The sequence below is a fragment of the Phascolarctos cinereus genome, unplaced genomic scaffold (genome assembly GCF_003287225.1).
Source record: "Phascolarctos cinereus isolate Bilbo 61053 unplaced genomic scaffold, phaCin_HiC Scaffold_8;HRSCAF=390, whole genome shotgun sequence".
Taxonomy (NCBI): domain Eukaryota; kingdom Metazoa; phylum Chordata; class Mammalia; order Diprotodontia; family Phascolarctidae; genus Phascolarctos; species Phascolarctos cinereus.
In genome coordinates, this window is record NW_027556291.1 from 73171859 (window position 1) to 73196358 (window position 24500).

Here is a 24500-nt window from a genome sequence, read left to right on the forward strand (position 1 = left end):
ATGCTTTGGAAAGCCCCCCAATTTATTTTGTACCTCTGGACCATTCTCTCTTGTCCAACACGAGTAGATGACTTTCTTGTGCTCGACTATCGTATGAGCACTTAGTCAGTGGAGCTGGCCCATGCTTCACCCAACCTGTGACACCCCTACTAATATGTCATTTTTGGCCCTCAAAAGCAAGGTCTATCAACCAATGAGATTCTGTATTTCACCATGTGTGTTTTGCATATTTGAAAACCCTATAAAAACAAGGTCCTGGAAGAAGGGGGCATCTCAAATCATGAGGAAAATATGAGGTCCGCTTCATTAGAGGGGACCACGGACCCTTTAATAAAGTGCCATTGGCTCAGATCTCTGCTTCAGTCTCTTTTATTGTAGACTGGAGGATTTTAATTCCCACACAAACTCCAAGAAGAATGCAGATTATCTAACGTTTAAATCTTCCCCATGGCCAGCAGTGCTTGGTATTCATCATATTCCTCAAAAACTTCACTAACTTCCTCCACCAATGCAAGTTGCCTAAGGCATACTGGGTTGCAGCCTCTAGTGGCAGGAGTGGGCTGAGCCGAGGGCTTTCTGATGCCCAAGTTGTAGACATCCACTAGCTGTGCTGTCTGCTCAGCACACAGTAGGCACTTAATGTCTGTCGAACTGAACACAGGGCCAGAGATGCTTTCAAAAAAGAAAATGCTTTCAAAAGCTAGTCCTCTCCCAGGTTTCACTGGTGTAAAATGCTTCCTCCACTGCCAGATGCCAGCCCTTCCATGCCTTCTTAGCCTGAGGTGAGGGTTTCTTGTCCAGGTTTTACCCAGAGTTCTCCAGAGAGGAGCTAGCCAGCACACTGAAGGCCTTCCTTGTTCCTTCCTGTCCTAAGGCCACCAGCATAGAGTGACAAAGGAATTCACACACATTAAGGCTGACTAGACTATTAATGAGGGGAAGCTAAAATAACCATTACAAGTAAAAGCAACTGAAAAAGGGCTGCTTGAATAAGCAGGTTATGTTGCTAACTCAAATATTACTCAGAAACATAACATTTGACATTTTTACTATCTAAAAACTTAAAATACAGTATGTGTCTTCCTTCCGCTTTAAAACCATAGTAACTTGGTACTTCCAAAGCTGCTTCATCTATACAGTGAAGACAAGGCAAGGCAAGGCAGGCTAAAAGGTGATTTGGTGATTCTCATTCTTCACCATCCCCACCCCCAACCACCTCCAGCCATCTAACCCTAAAGGTCGATGGTTCTAAGACTGTTGTACACTTTCTAACTGACAGACCTAGCAAAGAGCCCAACCTTTATGGCAACACCGACAAATGACAAAGCCCATGGAGGCTCTGTCCCTTATTCTAAAGATGTGTAAAAAAAATTGGTGCTTCTGGAAAGACTGGTTCACCCAACAATCATGTAAAGGTAGGGCACTCTCAATAGCAAGTGTTCATTCATAAATAAGTTGAATCTGAGTGAAACTGGAGTTTTAATACTAGGAGTCTGAAATGACTTTTACAGCAAGGACCCAGAAATGCTGAAGTGATTAAGGGAAAGGGAAAGGTTGATGTTAAGGGAAGGTTTTAGGTCTGGACCTATGATCTCATTCATATAGGAAACTTTCAGTGTAGAGATTCCCTCCCCTGATGCCTATCAGCAAATAGGCTATAAAACCAGGTTTACATGACTAGTGCAGTTACACAGATCTCCAGGACTCCAAAACTGGTCCTTCCTACTCCACCAGGCTGCCTTTCCAAGAGTTAAGAATGAGAAATCCAAAGTTCTATTCTCAGGCTGGTTATGGGATACCAAGTTCCCTAGTACCTTCCAATCTGCAGCAAAGGGTAATGAATTCATTCCTCAAAGGGTTGTTTATGGATGAAGGTAGTGTAAACATTCCTTAAGATGATTAGGTTGAATTATACCTGTGTGAAAATCCCTTAATACTTGAGGAAAAAATGGAATAGAAACTACCAGGCCATAAATGTATGCACACATGTGCACACACGCACACGCACACACACACACACACACACACACACACACACACCACACACACCCCCAAGATACTTACTCTGAGATCTTCTGGGCCTGAATGGACTGGAAGCAAGTGTAGAGTATACGGCCAGTCTGGGGAAATCAATAGAAAGATAGCAGTATCAAAACAAGGAGGGTAAATGCTAAATTAACCTAAAGCCCAAAAGAGGTCAGTAAAACTTCACAGAGTCAGACCTGGCAAAGACTAGAGCTAGAAGGCTGGCCAGCTCAAAGCCTTCATTTTACAGAAGAGGGCACTGAGACCCAGGGATGTGTCAAGTGATTTGCCTACCATCACACAGAGGAAGCTAGACCTAGAGCCAAGAAAGGCCCTCAGAAGCTATGGAATCCAACCCTTCATTTTTATAGATAAGGGAAGTCCAGTGACACACACAAGGTCACATGGGCAGTGGATCATACATAGAGCCAGGGTCTCTGTCCACCATTCCATACTGCCTTCTGAAATACATATCAAAGTAGAAACAAAGTATGTGGAAAGAGAGGGTGAGGAGAGGAAGAAGGAAAACGGGTAGCACGAAAATAACGAAGAAGCTGAGAACTAAAACACACAAACTGTCATGGGACACAGTGCAATAGAGTAGAAATCAGTGAACCTTGGTTCAAATGCTGGTTACTGTATTTCCTGCCTATGTAACCTTGGGTAAGTCCTTTCCCTCCCCGGGCCCCAGTTTTCTCCTCTATAAAATGACAGGGTTGGATATGGCAGCCTCTGAGGGACCTGTCTCTTCTAGATCTAGGATCCTTGGTTCTTCGGGTGGGATGATAACATATCACATTGAGACCAGCCTTCTGGCACTCACACAGCTGTGTGATCGTGGCCCTGGGAGCGGGGAGGAGAAATGTGGACCATCCCTCCCTCCCTTCTCCTCCTTCCCTATGAGCAACATACCCATGGAGTGACAACCAGTAATGAGTAGAGCAGGGACCTGAAGACACCCTAATTCCGCACCTCATTTCCCATGACAAAAGCAAGAGCATTCCACTTTAAGGACAAAGGTCAGGATCCCAAGGCCTAAGTATGTCAGAGGGAAAGACTGGTTTAAAAAATTATAAAGCATGGAGGACTCAATATGGCAGAGTAGCAGGAAGGAGAACAGCAAGCATCACCTCCCCACTCCCCAAAACATAAAAACCAACCTCCTCCAAACAGGAAAACATACAAGAGCCCAACCTGATGGGGAATCCAAGAAAAATATCCAAGTGAATCACTGTTCTGGCCCAGGTCAGCTGAGGGAGACAGGGAGGTCTGTGGACACTGGGGAGGGAGGGGGTCTGGCCAACAGTGTGCCAGAGCAATCCTGAACAGTAAGAGGCTGTGCATGAGAGCAAGAGGGGCCTCAGAGTCAGCACAAAGGGACTTAAATTTGTGCATGATGCAGGAAGAGGTGGCAACTGGCAATTTTGAACCTCACTACATAGATCCAGGGCAGACTGAAGAGCAGACCTGTGCCAAGGCTGGTGTTCCTGGGTAAGGAATGGTGGCAGGCCCTAGGTTCTATACTGAATAAGAAGTAATTTTAGAAGCAAGCAGCAGCTGTATGGCTCGGTCCTCAGGAGCAGAGCAGAGTCAGTTCTAATTTCTAGCCTAATCTGAAGTCTGTGGCAGGATAACCAGGGCAGAAAACTCAGACCAAAGGGGAGCTTGCGGTTCTGTCGATCTGAACCATGTGGCTGATAGTACCTCAGTTCAACAGCAGTCTACTAAAACTCCACAGCTGTGCTGCTCAGATCCAAAACCCAAAGAATTTGCAGAGCTCACCCCAGTGAGCAGCAATCAGACTTTGCCCTAAATCAGATCACCTTGGAAGCACCGAAAGCTTACAGGTCCCCAGCCTGTCCCTGAGATGCTGGAATAACAGCCAGGATCACCCACAATTTAGCAGCCACCACCATAAAGGAGCGAAGACCTTGGAAAACGATATTCCAGAAGGCAAAGGATATGGGCTTGAGACCAAGAATAACTTACCCAGCAAAACTGAGGATAATGCAACAGGGGGGGAAATGGATCATTAATTAAATAGAGGACTTCCAAGCATTCCTGAGGAAAAGACCAGAGCTGTGTAGAAACTTTGAAGTTCAAACACAGGCATTAGAGAAACAAGATAAAAATGAACAAATAACCATAAGTGATTAAACCATGATAAAATGCTTACATTCTAATATGGGGAGATGATGCATGTATCCCCTCTGAACCCTACCATCATTAGGGGTTATAGAGGGAGTCTGATTTGACAGAAGGCTTGGGAGTGGTTCTGTTAGGCCTTGACCTTAAAAGAAGAATGGAAATAAAGGAGAAGAACAACACACTAGGGGAGGAAAGGGAAAAGAAGGTTAGGGAAAATTATCTCACATAATCAGGATATTCAAATAGAAGTCTATACAAACAAGGAAGAAGGGATTAGGAGAGTAGCTGACCCTCATTCATCTGAACCAGTCAACAGAGGGAAGAATGCGCACACACACATTAGGTACAGAAATACTTTTTCACTCCAGAGAAATAAGAGGAAAAGGGGAGAAGAGAGAAGGGGGAATTAGAGGAAGAATAGATTAAATGAGGGATTAGTCTTGAGCAAAACAAATTCTAAATAAGGATTTATAAAATATTCATAGCTCTTTTTCAGATGGCAAAGAATAGGAAACTGAGGGGGTGCTGGCACCCATCAAGTGGGAAAAAGCTAAACAAGTTATACTATATGAAGACAATGGAATCCTATTGTGCTGTAGGAGACAGTTTCAGAAAAAACTGAGAAGACTATATGAACTGATACAAAGTAAAGTGAGCCAAACCAGGAAAATAATCTATACAGTATCAGCAACACCGTAACGCTAATCAACTTTGAAAGACTTAGGAATGCTGATCCTGGCCAACCTGGATTCTAAACGACTCATGGTGAAATGTGTGGCCCATGTCCTTTTAGAGAGGTGAAGACTAAGCATAGAATCAGATACATTCCTTTTTGGACATGGTCAACACAGAAATTGGTTTTTGCTTGACTATACATGTTTGTAACTGGAGTTTTGTTCTTTCAAGTGGAATACGTGGGTGGGAAGGAGAAAAGGCAGATTTTTTTAAAAGAAAAATTAAAAGAAATTTAATTTTAAAAATTAAAAGAAAAAAAAGAGCATAAGCATCATAATGAGAGGCACTGTGACTGCCCTTGAGACAAGAAGACCTGGGTTCAACTCCCAACTTGGACATATATTGACAAGTCATCTAACTTATCAGTGCCAATCAGTAACCTATCCATGCCCCTGTTAACTTCCCAAGACTCTAAATCCTAGCTGAGCTACTGCTCTATACTCGTAGGGGAAGTTTTCATATCAAAGAATTCCCCAAACCAAAGAAACCACAAGTCTGAATCACACCAGACCCAAAAGGCAGAGTAAACCTGGAATAGAGAGGACAAGCATGGAGTATCAAATGCATGGTCACTTGGAATTCTGTTGGAAAACTCCTACACAGAGAGGTGCATTCTAGTCTCAACTTCAACCCCAGCTGCTCAAGAAGCTCTGTGGATATTATGATCATTCAAGCATGATCTCAGGTAGAAGCTAATTGAGCAACCTGGAGGGTCCCATTCCAGTAATACTGGCTTAGTGAAAAAAGCCCAAAGCAGAAACCTGCCTCTCTTCGCCAAGACCAGCCAAGGCTCAAACGGATGAGAGCTGGAGAGATCTGAATCCCTTATAAACCTAATAAGAAATCTCACCACAATAGCAACTTTTTATTTCAAAACAACTCTGCTAGGAATTTTTTCTCTGTCTACATATACACCACATACCTTGGTGTTTTTGTCTTCCACGAAACAGGAGAAAATAAGTCCCACAAAGCTCTCATCCATCATCTGGTACATGGCTTGGGTGCGAATATCTACAAATACCAGAGACATAAATAAAACATAATTGTCCATTGATGGTCTCTCAGAAAGTTCTCAAAGAGGCTCAATGATGGGATATAGTACTGCCAGGCTACAGTAGATGCTCAATTGAACTCCTACTTCATTTGGATTTCTTAAAATATTGCCAAAATGCAATGATGAAACTTTATTCTCTGTCCTTTTAAGTAACCTAAATAAGTACTTAAAAAAAATTAATTAAAATTCAAAATAATTCAGAAACTGCCATTTAAAGGTAGTCAGATTTTAGTTAAAAAAAGAGAAGCTATTAAATTAATAAGCATTTGTTAAACATCTACTGTTTGCAGAATACTATGTAGTCTGGAGTATTAAAGTAGTATTAAAGTTTTAAGTATTAAAGGAGAAAAAGAATTTAGCTAGGTCCCTTATCTCATGAAACTTAGAGTCTAGTTGAGGGCTATGACAAAACACATGGGATTTCACCAGTGTTAACACCTTTACAGCAACTGTAACATACACTATTACTTATCCATTAGAAAGGTACACAATAAAGTGCTATAGAGACTTTTCTATATACCAAAGTTGTTGTTTGTCTTTCATTCTTGAAGAGGACCATGACATCAGGGAGGTGATGCCATGACATGCAAGTGAATTGGATTTAAATAAGGGAGAGCTGTATAAAGTGGCCTCACTTTTTCCTCCAGAGCCATCTGGGTCCAGTGGCCAGACATAGATCAGGACAACTGGAGATGGCCCAGGATGCAGTGGGAGACCTTGGCCTTTTTCAGTAAGGTCTTTTCCAGGTATTAGTTTGACTGAGGCAATGTCCTTTCAGTGATTAAGGCTAGGTAAGAAATGAGGCAGAGAATAGCCTTTTTTTACTGGGAGTCTGGGAGGGGAAGACCCTCAAGGTTTCTGGCCAAAACACAAACAACTGCTGTTTATATTCACTTTGAGGCAATCAGGGCCCAAACAATGACCAGACAGGGCTTAGACTGGGACCTCTTGTTGGCCAATCAATGACAGAGTGATTTGGGTTTAAGGCATTTAAGGTCCTTAAGAAGGACTTGTAAACCCCAAGATATCTTTTCAGGTTTCAGTGATCTAAATTTACCTTCCTTTGGGCAAAGAAGAAAGCAAGGGAGGAAGGAAGGAAAGAAACAAAGAAAGAAAGAGCTGTGTTACCTAACTGGCCAGTTCCAGTACTCACAGAGGTGGTTGTTGTTTATCTTTCATTCTCAAAGAGAACAGTGAGGTGATGCCATGACATGCAAGTGAATTGGATTTAGGCAGCTAGGTGCGAAGTGGATAGAGTGCCAGGCCTGGAGTCAGGAAGACCTGAGTTCAAATCCAGCTTCAGATACTTTACTAGCTGTGTGACTCTGGATAAGTCACTAATTCTGTTTGCTTCAATTCCCCATCTGTAAAATGAGCTGGAGAAGGAATAGGCCAAGAAAACCCCAGATGGGGTCACAAAAAATCAGACACAAATAAAAAAAAATGATTGAATAGTTGTGATTGACCAAGGAAACAAAGGAAGCTGGTAGAGAATGTGGCACTGGGTGTGGGCTCAGGGAGCACAGCACTTAAGGGATTCAGCTTAGAGACACTGAGTGGAATGGTGGAAAGAATTCTGGCCTCAAAATCAGAAGGCCTTAGGTTCTCTGTGTGGGAATCCCAGCTCTGTAGTTACTGGCACTCCTCTCAACTTCAGTTTCCTCATCTATAAAATGGGGATAACAACAGGACCTACCTCCCTGGATTATTGTCAGGATCAAGTAAGAAAAACTATGTAAAGCCCTTGGCAAGCCTGCAAATCCTAGAGATGCCAGCTGTTATAATCTGACATACAACAGACTCACTTTCCTTATTTGGCCATTGTATGACTCCTCAACACTCAGAGATAATTACATCAGAGAATGGTAGCCCTGGAAGTGGGTCCTAAGAACAGCTAGTCTGCTTCCCCCCACTCCCATCTCACAGAGTAGAAGGCAGATGCCCAAAGTTCAATTTTTTTCACTCCTTGAGGTTTACAAGTCAAACCTTTTCTTGTCTCTAGGCCACCTTCTCAACTCCCCTTAGCTCTCTTTGGTAGCTTTTGGGAAGGCTTCAATGACCCTGGTTTCTTTGTCTGTGACAACCCACGAAGTCAAACACAGCCATGTCCAAAAACACATCTCATCCTGTACCTCTCATCTATCATCTCTCAATCAAGAAGTGACTTCCCTTTTTTCTCAAAGAGAGTCTACCGCACAGAATTTCACTTTAAGTGAAAAGTAGCATGTGGTAGCACCTCCATACCACTGGCTATGGTGTCAGAAGACCTGAGTTCAAATATGACACTACTGTGTGACCTGTTAGGCCTCCATGGACCTGATGGTCTCTAAAGGGCCTTCTATGAACCTCTGATAGAGAGCTGTACTCCTGCTTTTGACAGATACATCCAGGCTCCCACTCAGTGGAAGAGAAATCTTTCCACACTGGGTGTAACTCTGGCTGATGAAATCCCAGGTCTAGGCAAAAATAAACACTTGGTATCATTATCAGGTGTTTTGTGTTGCAATAGAAAAGCAGACAAAGATCAGATGCCCCCTGCAGAGCTGCCCCTTGGGCTGGCTAGCTTGCGGCTCAGAGGACCATTTGTTTGTCTGTCTGTCTCTCTCAGCCACTCCATGACCCTCTGGCCAGGACAAGATGGCTACATTTTGACAAAATTACCTACTAAATCCAAAGCTAAAGCTGGCCTTTTCTCCAATTGCTTTTAAGCAACTCCAGGAAAACCATCTTCACTATTCCTATATGTATCTTCCACTTACCTTTGTCATTCAACATGAGTCTGTGGAGGCCTTGCCATGGCAACTGGTGACATCAGCAGCCACAGGCCACTACTTTAACTGGATCAGTCAATCAACACTGACTAAGCACCTACTATGTATCAAGCCCTGGGCTAAGTATTACTTACCAACATGCGATGGCCACACAGTTATGTGGGGATGAGAATGATACCAGCCCACAACTCGAATGGGGCGACCAGTCAGCTCAGCCAATCTGTGGGATTGTTAAGGACTTTTTAAAAAGAAGCAGAAATGCGTGTGACTATGGTAGCTTGAAGCTTAAACAGTGTCTAGCCTGCTTTCAGGTCAGCGTGGTGGGTAGCAGTCATCTGATCAGCCTGAGGCTCAGTTCCAAAGGTGCCAAGCCTTTCCTGGCATCATTGCTGCCCGTGGGAGTCTTGCACTCATACCCAACTTTCATTCTTTGGCTCAGGGTTCCAGTTCACAGGAATTTACTTCTCTTGCCTTCTTTGGCCGGCCTCAGCTGCTTAACTGACTCAGGGCCTACAGTGGGCACTCCAAAGGTGTAGTCTAGAAGCCTTGTATTGGAGCCAGATCTCAGACATTTACCAGCTGAGTCTCAGTTTCCTTCTTTGTAAAAGGAGGCTAATATCTGTAGGACTTCCCTCATAGGGCTATCAGGAGGCTCAAATGAGAATGTTTGTAAGGTACTTGGAAAGCTGAAAGTCCTACAGAAATATGAAGCTAGTAGGAGGACAGGGCCACCAACCTTCTTCCTGTACATCTCTCCCAATACTGTCACTTATCACACTCAGGATTTGAATTTAGCAGACTTTCGTAGCATGGCTAACAGGCAGCATGAGAATGCAGGGAAGTCACATGCCACTATTTTAAGGTTTTTTGTAAACTGAATCACTGAATATGAATCTGCACATAACTGAATACAAGTAACTAAGTTCAATCCAACAATGATTTAGCAAGGACACTGACAAATCAGGAGTGTTTTCAGAGGAAGATCACTTCTCCCACTTCCCTTTGCACCCACAGTCAACCACTTCTCCAAGGAAAGGAAGGTGGCATATTTCCTCATCTCTCCTCAATGCCAAGATGGGTCAATAGGATTACACAGACTTCAGCTGAATTCTAGCGTTCTTTTCAGGTACATTATTGTAGACATTGGATATATTATTTTCCTGTTTCCACTCACTTATACAAGTGTCCCCAAGTTTCTCGGACAATCTGTTCAACCATTCTGCAATGATGGGCACCAAATCTGTTTTCAGTTCTTTGCCACCTCAAATATTTTGGTATCCTAAGGCTGTTCGGGAACACACGTGCCAAGAACTAAATTCTTGTCTTTGAACGGAAGAGGGTTGAGAAGCAAAGGCAAAGGGCCCAGCTTTCTAATCTGCCTCTTACACTTCAACAGCATCTGCTCCCAAGACACCAGGTTCCTCAAAAACTAGCCACCTGCCTGCCTGCCATGTGGAAGGGGTTCTAAAAGGAAGGAACAAGGGGTATACAGAACGGAGGCAGCACTGAACAGGTGAGGCTGGACTTAGCAATTGGCTCCAGGGAAAGAGGTATGCTAGAACAGAGTAGGTATGACTTTGGTTACATAAGGTGAGGCTACCCTGGGAAAACCTGGCAAGCCAGGCATCTGAGTGTGCACTGGGCCCATTAGGTCACATAAGGTATGGAGGAGGGAGTGCTAGGATCTAACCATAGCTCATAGAGGATGGCAAGTTAGAATTTTGGTCTAGAGAAAAATCTTGCAGACCTCTTCCTCTGTGCCTCTCGTGAGCTTTAAAAAAAAAAAAAGACAATGAATGAGTTTAGAAAGAAAATCAATCACATTCTCAGGATCAAAGTAAAAAATTCACCATACTGAAAACAACAAAACTCATTGCTCTGTATTCAAAGATCAGTCCGTTTTTAACTCCAGCTTCTCAATTGGCCACACTAGGTTAATACATGACCAAAAACTCAGCTTTTGAGCCAGGATGTACCTCAGAGGTCCTCTAGTCTTAACTGCTCATTGTATATACAAGGAAACTGAGGCCTTGAGATTCGCATACCCAAAATGACCTAAGTATAAGAAGGCAAGCTAGGATCGAGGCCAGAGCCTCTAAGTCCAAATCCACAGCTCCTATCTGTGTCTACCAAGCTGCTTGGTACACAGAAGGACACACTTATGTGTTTGTGGTGCAAATGGAAAGAGGAGTCAACTGATCCCCAAATCTGTCACGTATTACCAGCAGGGAGATACAGCATGTGCCACTCTGCCTTTTTCCCTGGCTGTGAAATGGGGGAATTGGCCTAGATGACCTCAAAGGTCACTTTCAATTTGTCATCTAGGACCTGCTTATGGAGTCTCCTTCCAAGCCTGCTCAGTTACCAATAGCTGACATTCTTATAGCTCTATCAAAGTTTACTATCTCATCTGAGCCTCGAAGGTAGATGAGCCTAAGGTAGATGGTACCAAAACCAAAAGCACCATTTTCCAAATGAAGAAACGAAGGCTACAAGGAAAGCGGTTTGCCTAGTGTTACACAGATGATGCAGCTACGACTCAAACTCAAGGATCAGAAATCCAAAGGCCCTAACACCCTAGCCAGCTAAGCAGCCAGCAGCTTAGGAACAGTGGCAATTTTCTACGGAAGAAATACAAGTTATCAATGGCCATCTGGAAAAAAAAATACTCAAAACCACTAGTGGTTAGAGAAATGAAATTTAAAGCAACTCTGAGGTTCCACCTGACAGTCCCAGTTCACACCTAATGCACCAATGATTGGCTCTATACCTAATCAGTCAGTCTCCCATGCCTTGGGCTCTGTCCTGGGCCCTCCACCCTTCTTTCTCTATACTCCCTGGTAGTGAACTCATCAACTCTCCTGGGTTCAATTATCATCTCTACATAGATGACTCGCAGATCAACATATGCAACCTCTATGGTGCTAGAGCCCCACAACACCAATTGCCTATTGGATATTTTGAACACATCTCAAACTCACCATCTCTACAACAGAATTCAGTATCTTTCCCCCTCAAAAGCATTCCTCTTCCCAGTTTCTTCATTTCTAACAGTTCTTATTATCATTCTAGACACTAAGGTTCACAATCTCAACATCATCCTCAACTCTTCCTTCTCCCTCAGATTCAAGCCTGTTGCCACATTCACATCTCACACACCCATCCCCTTGGCTCTGCTCACACATGGCCATCATCTAGGTTCAGGCCCTCAAGACCTGTTGCCCAGACTACAATAACAGCCTCCTAATTGGGCTCTCTGGCTCCAGTATGCCCCCCCCCATCTGTGCTCTTCCTCACAGGTGCTAAAGTGATATTTCCAAAGCATGGGCTTGACCCCCTCACTCTCCCCTGTTCAGGGAGCTCCAGTTTCACATACAGAATCAAACACAGTCTAGGTGGTTTGGCATTTAAAGTCCTTCCTAAACCAGCACCAACCTGTCTTTCTAAATTTATTACATGTTACTCCCCTTAACACACTCTATGGTCCAGCTAACTATCCTATCATTCTTGACAAATGCTATTACTTGGAGAGTGCAGAGCCAAGAAGACACACTGGGAGAAAGCAGAGGGGTAAGATCCCTTCCACACACTCCTCCAAACAGATCTAAAATATGCACCAGACCAAATCCCGATCCTGGTGAAATATTAAAAAAGTCACCATGAGTCCTCCATCTAGCCCAGCTCAACAGAGGGAAACAGGCAGAGAGGACTTTTTAGACACTGGGGTGGGGGCTGGGCCAGGAGTATACCAGGAGAGAACTCCAACACCCAGGGAGAGAGGAAATTTCAGACCTATACCAGGGCACTGCAATGGAAACAGGTGCAAAATGGCAGCTTTGGCCCCCCCTTACCCAAGTCTGAGTCACAGATCTAGGATGGGCTAAGAAGGGAATCTGCGAAGAGGAATAATGTTCCTGGAAAGGGAGGCCATAGGCAGTGTATGGAGAAAGGAGGAAATCCAGAAGGCAGCTGTAGCAGTGGTGTGGCTCAGGCCCCAGAATCTCACTTCCAACATCCAGCCTGCAGACAAATAACCAGAGTGGGATTCCTACAATTCCATCACTCTGAACCAATAGAGCTTTCTAGATGGCTGGAAGTGGCTAAGCCCAGCAGCAAGTCTCTCGTTCAGAACTAGGTCAGGAACTTGCAGAACTCAGACCATGGGGACAGCAATCAGACTTTGCCCTGGATCAGACCCTTTTGCGAAAGCTTACGGATCCCCAGCCCAAGCTGGTCCTGAGATCCCGGAATAAAACAACACTCAATACACCCAAAAGACCAGCCCAGATCTTCCCTCCAGAAATGCCCAGCCCTAACATCAAGTCTGAAGTCAAGAAGTAGGCTGCAAAAATGGAAAACAAAAAAGAATCCCATCTTAATGGGATTACAGTGGCAGGAAAGCTCAAGATATAGACCCAGAAGAGAAGGGCTTCCAAATATCTATAAGCAAAGGCCTAGAGAAAAACACAACTGTTCCTGGAAGAGATGAAGCAAGAGTTTAAAAGAAAAGAGTTTTTAAAAATGTTTTTATAAATGGACTGTCATTGCTAGAGGAAAAAATGGGAAAAGAAATGAGAGCTACGGAAGAAAGAATTGGGAAGAGAATTAAGAGCTTGACCAAGAGGTATAGAAACCTGCCCAGGCAGCAATGACTCCATAAGGCAACAAGAAAAATTAAAATAAAAGCAAAAAATAGAATAAACTGTAAGGTATCTCATAGCAAAAACAGCTGATCTGGAAAAGAGTGAGGAGAAAAAATGTAAGAACCATTAGACTAACTGAATATCATGACCACAAGAAGAGTTTAGGCATCATATGTCAAGAAAACATATGCTCAAATCTCTTAGAACCAGAGGGAGGGGGCAGCTAGGTGGTGCAGTGGATAGAGCACTGGCCCTGGAGTCAGGAGGACCTGAGTTCAAATCTGGTCTCAGACCAAACACTTGACACTTACTAGCTGTGTGACCCTGGGCAAGTCACTTAACCCCAATTGCCTAAAACAAAACAAAACAAAAACAAAAACAAAGAACCAGAGGGCAAAATGGAAAGAGAATTCACTAGTCACCTCCTGAAAGAAATCCCCAAAGTACACTCGTAGGAACGTGGTAGGCAAAAGCCAGAGTTTCAAAGGGAAAAAAAAATACTGCAAGTAGCCAGAAAGAACAAGTCTATGTACCAAGGAGCATCAATTAGGATCAGCCAAGATTTAGCAATCATCACTCTAAAGGAGCAGAGAACTTGGAATATGACATTCCAGAAAGCAAAGAATATGGGCTTACAGCCAAGAATAATTTACCCAGAAAAACTGAGTATAATGCTATGGGTAAGGGAAGTGGAAGGTGGGATGGGCCTTTAATGAAATAGAGGACTTCCAAGCATTCCTAATGAAAAGACCAGAGCTGAGGAGAAACTCTGAAATACGAACACAGGACTCAAGAGAAGCATATAAAAGTAAATATGAATGAACAATGATAAAGGGCTAAACAAGGATAAACTGCTCACTTTCAGATATGAGGAAATGATTCATTTGGGATTTCCTGGAATCCTGTCATTATCAGGGTCCATAGAGGGAGCGCAATGAGAAAAGGCCCAGGTAAGCTTCTGTTATGTCTTTATGATCTTAAGAATGGAGAGGAAAAGAGGAATACACTTCTTTTTTGGGGGGAGAGAGGGAGGAAAGAGAGATTAGGGACAATTATTTTTATATAATGAGGTTACACAAGTAGACATCTGTACAAATAAGGAGGTGGGGACTGGGGGAAGCAGCTGACACTTGAACCTCATCAAACTCATTCAAACTCATCAAAAGAGGGAACACACACACACACACACACACACACACAGAGTTAGGTAAAGAAATAAATTTCACTCAATAGGAAAATAGGAGGGAAAGGGGAGAAGAGGATAATTTAGAGGGAGGGAAGATTCAGGGAGTCCTAATCAAGTCCTAAGTCAGAAACAAAATAGACCCTAAGGATATACAAAAATATTTGTAGCTCTTTCTGAGGTGGCAAAGAACAGGAATCTGAGAAGGTGCCCATAAACCAGGGAATAGATGAACAAATTATGGTAGAAAAATATGATAGAATACTGTTGCACTGAACTCTTAGCAGAATGACCAAGCAGGATTCAGAGGACAAATGAAACATGTTCCCTACCTCCTGAGAGAGTGCACATGGAGACAGTTTTTTGGACTGACCAATGCAGAACTTTGTTTTGATTGGCTAGACACATGTATAATGGGTGTGGTTTTTCTTATGTTCTCAGCTAGGTTGGGAAATTCTGGTGGGGGAGAGGAGGAGGAGAGAAGCTGGATACTGGCCAATTAAAAATAAATAAAAGCTCATAATAAAATAATATAATAATAATAACTTATAAGTATAACATATGATAAAATATCATAATAATAAAAATAAATAAAAATGTAAAGATATCTCCTTTCTCCATCCCTTTGCATATCTATGTCTGGAATGCACTCCTTCCTCACCTCCACCTGTTAGATTCTGGATTTCCTCCAAAGCTCAACTCAAGTGTCAGCTCCTACATAAGGCTCTTCCTAAGCCTGTCAACTGCTCCTGGCTCCCCACCTGCCCCAAATCATCTTGCATTTCATTGTCTGTGTAAATGTTCTATTCCCTCCCCAAAGAAATATAAGCTTGTCAAGGGCCAGAATTGTTTTATCTTTGTCTTGGTATCTTTAGAACTCAGAACTTGCCTGGCATGGGGTAGGTGATTAATGAATGCTTATTGATGGAAAGCAATTTGGAATGATGCAAATAAAGTGACTAAAATGTCCACACCCTTTGACTCAGAGAGTCCATGACTAGGCTTACACCCCAAAGAGGGCACCGACAAAAAGAATGTCCCCACATACACCCAAATATTTATAGCAGCAATTTTTGTGCTGTCAAAGAATTGGAAAAGAGAGTGAATTGATCAACTAGGCAGTGGCTCAACAAACTGGTACACAAATGTCATGGGATATTACTGTACTATAAGAAACAACGAATGTGATAAATACAGAGAAGCAGGCAAACAGCAACACAAACTGATGACAGCCCAATATCCTAAATGAACAATGATCCAAACATTTTAGACAAAATATTAGCAAAATGACTTCACGTGTATAACTGATATCCTATTGCTGCCTTTTCAATGGGAGGGAAGGAGGACGGTAGTGAATGTGGAACTCAAATTCTAAAAAAGAAAATGTTTAAAATATTAACAAAGAGATTAGCAACATATGAAACAAATCATATACTATAATCAGGCTGACTACCAGGAATGTGGGGTTGGTTAAATATTAGGAAATCTATAAATATAACAGATCACAATAATAATAATAATAATAACTAGTATTTTATAGCATTTATATATAGGTTTCACAAGGTACTTTACAAAGATTATCTTGTTTCATCCTCATGACAACCCTGGGAGGTAGGTGCTATCCCCATTTTACAGATGAGGAAAGTGAGGCACAGAAGGGTCTAGTGACTAACTGTTACAGGGTCACAGAGCTAGGGATTATCTAAAGCAGGATTCAAATTCAGATCTCCCCAAACTGCACGTGCTCTTTTTTTTTTCCTTTTTTTTTTTTTTTGCTTTTTGGTGAGGCAATCGGGGTTAAGTGACTTGCCCAGGGTCACACAGCTAGTAAGTGTCAAATGTCTGAGGTCACATTTGAACTGAGGTCCTCCTGACTCCAGGGCCGGTATTCTATCCACTGCCCCACCTAGCCGCACGTGCTTTCTAAACAAAATACAATATCTGTTTCTGTTAAACACACACACACACACAAACATAGGAATAAATGGCCCTTTCCATGGTAAATAATACATACCAAAAATAACATACACATTCAATTGGGTATGGAAATCTGTCTTACCCTACAGGAAAATAGGGGGGAAGGGGACAAGAGAACAGGGGGATGATAGAGAGGAGGGCAGATTGGGAAAGGGGGTAATCAGAAGCAAATACTTCTGAAGAAGGACAGGGTCAAAAGAAAGAATAGAATAAATGGGGGGGCAGGATAAGATTAAGGGAAATAGAGTTAGTTTTTCACAACATGTCTACTATGGAAGTGTTTTGCATAACTGCACATACCTATATTGAGTTGCTTGCATTTTCAATGAGGGTAGGTGGGGAGGAAGAAAGGGAGAAAATTTGGAACCCAAAGTTTTAAAAACACATGTTTAAAACAAAATGTTTTCACATGCAACTGGGAAATAAGAAATACAGGAAATGGGGTACAGAAGTCTATCCCGCCCTATAGGAAAATAGAAGGGGAAGGGGATAAGAGAAGAGGGGTGGAAGAGATAGAAGAGAGGGCAGACTAGGGGAAGGAGTATTCAAAATGCATGCCATCTTGGGGTGGGGGGAAGGGCAAGATGGGTGAAAACTTGGAACTCAAAATCTTGTGGAAGTAAATGTTGAAGAATTTTTTAAAAAATCTTGAAAAAAAAATAATACATACCAAAAAAACAAGATTCACCATCACATATAATGAGGATAAACTAGAGGCCTTTCCAATAAGATCAAAGGTAAAGCAAAGATGCTCGCTGTCAGGACTTTTATGTGTTACTAAGCTAGAAATGTTATCGATAACAAAACATGGAATTGAAGGAATAAGCAGACACAAATAAAAAAAACCTAAATGATTACTTCTGGTGCATGATATAATAATATACTTAGGGAATCATACAGAGTCAACTAAAACTTATCAAGATGATAAACTTAGCAAATGTGAAGGCTATAAAATAAATCCTTATAAATCATCAACATTTGTTACCAAAAATATCCAGCCAGAAGAGACAGAAAGAGAAATTTCATTTAAAATAATTAGAGAATGCATAAAGTACCTGGGAATCTACCTATCAACACACACCCAGGAACTATAGGAATATAACTATTTACAGAAATAATGTCAGACTTGAATACTGGAAAATTTTCGTTGCTCATGCGTAGGCCAAGCCAGGGCAACCACAGTGGGTGGAGTAGGGAAGACTTGAGTTCAAATTTGGCTTCAGACACTTACTAGCTTTGTGACTATGGGCAAATCACTTAACCATTTGCCTCAGTTTCCTCATTTGTAAAATGAGCTGGAAAAAGGAATGGCAAACCACTCCAGTATCTCTGCCTAGAAAATCCCAAATGGGATCAAGGAAGAGTCGGTCACAACTGAACAACAGGCCAAACTAACATAATAATAATACTACTACCTAAATTAACTCATTGAGTACCAAGAAATCAAAGAATTACTTTGGTAGGTGAAAAAAATTAAAATGAAATTCATTTGAAAGGTGAAACATGAAGAGGTAAACAGGAAAGATAAATCATAAGAGACTTATTAAGGCTGAACTATTTATATTCCTGCAGGGAAAGATGATATTTGTAACTCCTGAGTCCTTTGTTAGTATTAGGGTAGTGGGAGAGAAAAAAATTATACATATGTATAGATACAAAGATAGAGGGCACAGGATGAGTTGAAGGTGAAGGGGTGACATCTGGAAAATAAAATTAAGGGGTGAGAGGATTATACTGGGAGAAGGAGAAAGGGAGAGGTAGAATGGGGTAAATTATCTCACATGAAACAGACAAGAAAAGGCTTTTTACAGTGGAGGGGAAATGGGGGAAGGTGAGAGTGAATGAGTCAATCTCATTCTCATAGGATTTGGCTTAAGGAGAGAATAACATACACAACTGGGTATGGAAATCTATCTTACCCTACAGGAAAATAAGGGGGGAATGGGACAAGAGTGCAGGGGGATGATAGAGGGGAGGGTAGATTGGGGGAGGGGATAATCAGAAGCAAACACTTCTGATGAGGGACAGGGTCAAAAGAAAGAATAGAATAAATGGGGGATGGGATAGGATGAACTCAAATATACTTAGTTTTTCACAACATGACTACTACGGAAGTGTTTTGCATGACTACACATGTATAACCTGTATCAAGTTGCTTGCCTTTTCAATGAGAGTGGGTGGGGAGGGAGGAAGGGAGAAAATTTGTAACCCAAAGTTTTAAAAATGTATGTTAAAAAAACAAAACAAAACAAAATTCATTTGAAGGGACAAAGGGTAAAGAATTTCAAGAAAAACCATGATAAAAAAAAGTGGGAAGGAAGGGAGCCTAATATTAGCAGATCTCAAATTATATTAAAAGCAGTAATCAGGGACAGCTAGGTGGCACATTGCATAGAGCTCTAGCCCTGGAGTCAGGAGGACCTGAGTTCAAATCCAGCCTCAGACACTTGACACCTACTAGCTGTGTGACCCTGGGTAAGTCACTTAACCCCAATCGCCAAAGCAAAAAAAAAAACCAACAATACAAAAAAAGCAGTAATCATTAAAACAATATAATAATGGTTAAAAAAAAGAATAGAGAGGTCTATCAGTAGAACAGATTAGGTAGATAACAAGAGAAACAAAACAAAACTGGTAGCCTAGTGCTGGCTACTGGGGGCAAGGATTCTCCATTTGACACAAACTGCTGGGGAAAATGGACAGCAGTCTAGCAGAAAAAAGTTTTAGATCAATAACCCATACCATATGCCAAAAGAAGCTCTAAATAGTTACATGACATAGATAGAAAAGTTATTACCAGGAACAAGGAAAAAAAATCACCTTTCAGGTCTAGGGATAAGGGAAGACTTCAAGATCAAATAAAGGAGAGATATAAGCGCAAAAGACAAAATGGATGATTTTGATTCAGTAAAATTAAGTTTTGGCACAAATAAATCCAAGGCAGCTATGATTAGAATGGAAATATTTAACAGGAAAAAAATTATTTGCAGCAAATTTCTCTGATAAAGATCTCATTTTCAAAATATATATAAGGAACTGAATAAAAGCCATTCATTAATAAATTAATAAATGGGCAGAGGATATGAACAAGCAGTTTGCAAGAAAAGAAACCCAAGAACTGAGGGGCAGCTAGGTGGCACAGTGTATAGAGCACTGGCCCTCGAGTCAGGAGGACCTGGGTTCAAATCAGATGTCAGACACATAACACTCACTAGCTGTGTGATCCCGGGCAAGTCACTTAATCCCAATTACCTCACAAATAAAAAAAAGAAAGAAAAGAAACCTAAGCTATCAAGAACCACAGAAAAAATTATCCAAATCACTAATAACTAGAGCAATGCAAATTAAAGCAACTCTGAGAATCTATTTCATATCCATCAGACTGGCAAAGTTAACAAAAAAGCAGAAAATGACAAATTAGGGAAGGGGTGACCTCCTCTTCCACCCCACCTCAGCCACACAAAGAGGATCATACCATTGATCTTGCCATCACATAAAATCACCACCTCCATTTTCAAGAATTCTGAAATCCCCTTATCCAACCATAATCTATTGGCTTTTCACCTTTCCTTCTGCCTTCCCTTACCAAACCTGACTCTTTGTCCAAACTGTGACATCCCATCCCTCAAACCCTCAAATCTCTCCCAGGCTATCACTCCTCTTCTCTCTCCTCTTCTGCTGCCCATCTTGACTCCTTCATAAACAAGTTCAAGTCTACCCTGGTTGCCTCTCAAGCCTATCTCTGATTACTCCCAGCCAAGCTTCAGCCTAGGATCACTCCCAGCATTCCTCCCATTTGCTCCTACACACAAGCTACTCAAAAAAGGTGGAGAAAACCATGCAACTGTTCCGATGGGGTCCACTACAAATTGATGTCATACAACTTCACCTGAGCCCTCACTGCTGCCAGGCAATCCTACTCTACCTGCCTCATCAATTCCCTCTCCCACTCTCCACAGCAGCTCCTCTAAACCTTCTCATCCCTCCTCATACCTCCCATGGCTCCCCTTGCTCCCTCCTCCTCAGCTGAGAACCCTGCCTCATATTTCACATTAAAAAAAAGTGAGGCCATTCACCATGAACTCCTTCTCTTCCCATCTTCCTCTTGGGTCACTCAGGTACCCTGTGCCCCTCTCTACTCCTTCACCTATCTCACTTGCTGAAATAGCCTCACTCCTTACCAAGGTCAATCCCTCTCCAAGCACAAGCAATCCCCATTCCATTTCCTCCAACAGACTGCCCCCTTTTCCCATCATCCCCACTCTCACACTCATCTTTAGTCTTTCCTCATCTCCTGGCTGCTTCTCTACTGCCTACAAAAGTGCCCATGTCTCCCCCCATTCTCAAAAAAATCTATCCCTACCATCATCCCTTTTGTGGCCCAACTTCTCTTTAGACTGCCTATAACAGGTGCCCCCACTTTCTCTCCTCTCACTCTCTTCTCAACCTTTTTCAGCAGAGGCTGAATCTAACAGGTATGCTGTAAAAGGGAGTTCAGAATGCTTTTAAAGGCCCATCCAACTCTAAAGTTCCATGATACCACTGAGGTCATTAGGATCAAACAATAACCCATTTCCCTCTTCCACTTCTTTTGCTTTTAACTTGACCTGGGATTGCACTTGGCTAGGGAGTTCCCTATGAGGCCCTCTACCAACATGGGCAGCTTGGTGACTTCTAGTTTAGGGTACTGGAAGTAGCCCAATCGATCTGTCCAAGATCACAGAACTGATATATGTCAGAGTCAAAATTGTTCTGATACTGCCTGTTTTACTCTTGCATGAATAGAATTTTTCTCTTTTTCCTAAAACTCACAGGACAGAATCAAATACTCTAGGTCAGACAATCTGAGCAGCGACAGAATTTTTAGATATATGTGTGTATATGTAGTATATGTGTATGGATATATACACATATATGTGTAATCCATTCTTAGGTTCTTAAATAAATTAACTTCAAATGTGCAAGTGTGTTTTTAAAAAGTATATAATATTTTAACTTTCCCCCAATTGTCATTTTTCCATTAAAATTTTTTTTTTCACTTCCAGCTTGCCAGTCATTCTGATCAGTCTTTTCCATGCTCTTTTCTCATTTCTGTCCTTACCCCTAGCCCCCTTCTCTAGAGCAGAAAAAAAAAAAACCTGACAGCTAAGGCAACTTGGTTGTCATGAATTCTTTAAAAATCCCCAAGTATAACTTAGGGGGTTCCAGCTGACAGCAGTGGTAAGGGTCACTTGAGGAATCTGCCCAGGTTTCCCAGGTGGTTCTCAGCAGCAATCATCACAGACTCACTCAGGGGCTTCCCTAAAAGCCCCTATGGTCCCTACTTCTCATGCAATACTATGGCATGGTCTTAGCTCTTCTCATGTTCACTATACTCAAACTGCATCCTAAGAGGGTGGGGATTCAGCATCAGCTGAGGTTCCTTGTGATAAGATCTGACCCTGGGATCTTCAGACTCTGCAAAAGAAAAAGATTCCCCTTTCTGCTTCCTGATGTTAGCCACTGAGCCCCCTTGGCTACAGCTGCCCCCCAAAGGATATTTCTGCTTCCACAGAAGCAGCAGAAAGCTGCTCAGGAGAAATCTCCACTCGATCCTTCCTCTTATCTGAACGCCGAAGAACGATGACTGAGCGGATGTACACAACTTTGGAGACAGCAACCTAGAAAAAAGCCCAAAGGTAATCATGAGCTCCATTACTTCCAATAATAATATTACAACTTATACCCTCAGAAGAAAAAATATTGAGCCCATTCAGATGAAGGAAGAATCAACCTATCAAGCAACATTTACCAAGTAAGTATCCATGATGATGTGTGCTTTGGGGAGAATGAGGCACGGGGTTAAGTGAACTTTGAATTCAGTGATTTACATTAAACAAGAATGAAATGCCAGAGTCTAACAGCATTGAATTGAAAAAACACGTGAAAAAGAGAATCCCAAGGCGCAAGGACTTTCACCTCAATGTCATGAAATGGTCTGGCTGGCTGGTGAAGCCTACAAATCTCTTCTCAGAATCATGTTTTTAAATACATAGGATTACAAAAGAAATCAATTTTACTGAAATAGTTATCCAAATATTTTTATGTCCGATCACCTTTTTTTTTTTGAAAACAAGTTCCCAGACCCTGGTTAAGAGCCCCTGCCACAGAATAAACATTGTGGAAAATTCAGAAGGCACCAATCATCAGGGACAGAACCAACACGAGCTGAACCCCAAGAAGTTGGGGAGCACTGAGGATGTGGGGCTGGTGAGGAAGGAGTGTGGGGGAATTCAGTTTGGGGCTAATGGGATGATCAGGGCAGCGGAAATCATCCAATTAGGGAAATTGGGTTAAACCTGTTGGTTAAGGACTGACAGCAGAGGGCCTCAAATGTCAGGCTAAGGAGTTTGGACTTGAAGCAGGGGAGAATGAAGGCTGACTGAAGGGTTTTTTAAGTAAAGGAGTATTATAGTGGTATTTAATGAATATTATTATGTATGTAGTATGTAATATGTAGTAACAATACTACAGCTGCTCCAATAGATGAGTGAAGGCCTGTTTGTCTCATTTCTGTATTTTTTATTCAAATGCCTAGGTCATTTAATGAATGATTGTTAAAGAGAACCAAAAATAATTTTAAAATAACATCAATGAACGTTTTGAAAAAGGATAGAGAGAATATTGATTGTTTATTCTTCATTTTCCTTATTTCTCAGGAGAGCTTTTCCTTATACGTTTATTACAGAAGGTGAAGTAGAGCTATACGTAGACAGACACCTGAGCAGCCATCTATGAGATGGGATGGGATGAGATGGGATGGAGAGGAGAAGGCAGGGGGAGAAAATGAGATGGGATTTGGAGAAGAGAGGGGAGGGGGAGAGCAAGAGGAAAGGAGAGGGGAGGGGGAGAGCGAGAAGAGAGGAGAGGGGGGAGCGAGAGGGGAGGGGGAGCGAGAGGGGAGGGGGAGAGCGAGAGGAGGGGGATCGGAGGCCAGCAGCTCCCACCTCACCGGCTAATCCTCCCCCTCCCGCAAGGCTGGCCTAGGTGTCGGGCTCAGTGAGAGTTGTGAGTATAGGGGTGCTGCCCCCCACTCCCTGCAGCAAAGGGGGCTCAGCCCCCGGGCATCCCATCCAGGCGCGGCACCGCCCCCCTCCCCCGGGCCGGGCAGCCCAACCTCGGCCGGGAGGGGGGGAGGAAGGGGCACAAGGTCCGGCTAGCACCGTCGCCGCCCCCACCCCCAGCCGGCCCGACCTACGGTCGCCCTCGCCTGCCAGGCCAGGCCGCCCCACCCCGCTGGGGATGGGGGGGGAGGGGGGCGGGGAGAAAATGAGGCCGGCACGGCCCAGCGGGGGACTGGCGTCCGCAGGCCGAACCTTCGGCAGCCCCGGCCCCGCCCAACCCCCTCCGGCTGGACCTTCAAGCAACCCGCCGACCTGACCTCCGGCCGCGCCCCCCCCCTTGCGCCTGACTAGGCCGTCCCACTGCGCCTCAGCCAGTGGGGGGGCGGGGGCCGCCGAAGGTTCGGCCGGCCCAACGCCGCCCCCCTGATACTGGACGGATCATCGGCTACCCCCTCCCCCCAAATCCTTGTGGGGGACCTGCGCCCCCCGAAAACCCCTTCGGCCGCCCCCCCTCCCCCCCGCCCGTCCAGGCTGCCCCACCCCGCGGAGGTGGGGGGGGCAGGGGCAGCCGGAGGGCCGAAGGGCCGGCCAAATGGCCGCCCGGCGCCGCCCGAAGGCCCGAGCCCCTCACCTCGCCGAGGCATAGTCCCATGACCTCCTCTTTTTCGGTGCTCAGGGCATGGTTGAGGGCCACCAAAAAGGCGTCCGACTGGAGGTGCACCGCCAGGACGGCCATCTTGGATTGGCCCCGGCGCGCGCCGGTAGCCCGCCCCCTTTATTACCGAGGCGCTCGCGTGCCCAACCCGCCACTCGCCCCCGAGTGCCAGAGCAGCCGGTCGTGACCCGCAGAGCTCTTTCTCT

At 43.4% G+C, this 24500-nt stretch overlaps 1 protein-coding gene across 2 annotated transcripts in view; it reads right to left on the minus strand.

Annotated features, from left to right (window-relative positions):
• BRCC3 (BRCA1/BRCA2-containing complex subunit 3) overlaps positions 1 to 24375 on the minus strand; it is a 37628-nt gene extending 13253 nt beyond the window's left edge. For both annotated transcript variants that reach the window (XM_078147885.1, XM_078147884.1), the window contains exons 1-5: positions 24271 to 24375; positions 22076 to 22196; positions 8868 to 8954; positions 5831 to 5919; positions 2065 to 2120 (exon numbers count right to left, since the gene is read on the minus strand). In XM_078147885.1, the coding sequence (XP_078004011.1) occupies positions 2065 to 2120; positions 5831 to 5919; positions 8868 to 8954; positions 22076 to 22196; positions 24271 to 24375 (458 nt within the window). The remainder of the gene's footprint in view (positions 1 to 2064; positions 2121 to 5830; positions 5920 to 8867; positions 8955 to 22075; positions 22197 to 24270) is intronic.
• Positions 24376 to 24500: the final 125 nt, after the last annotated feature.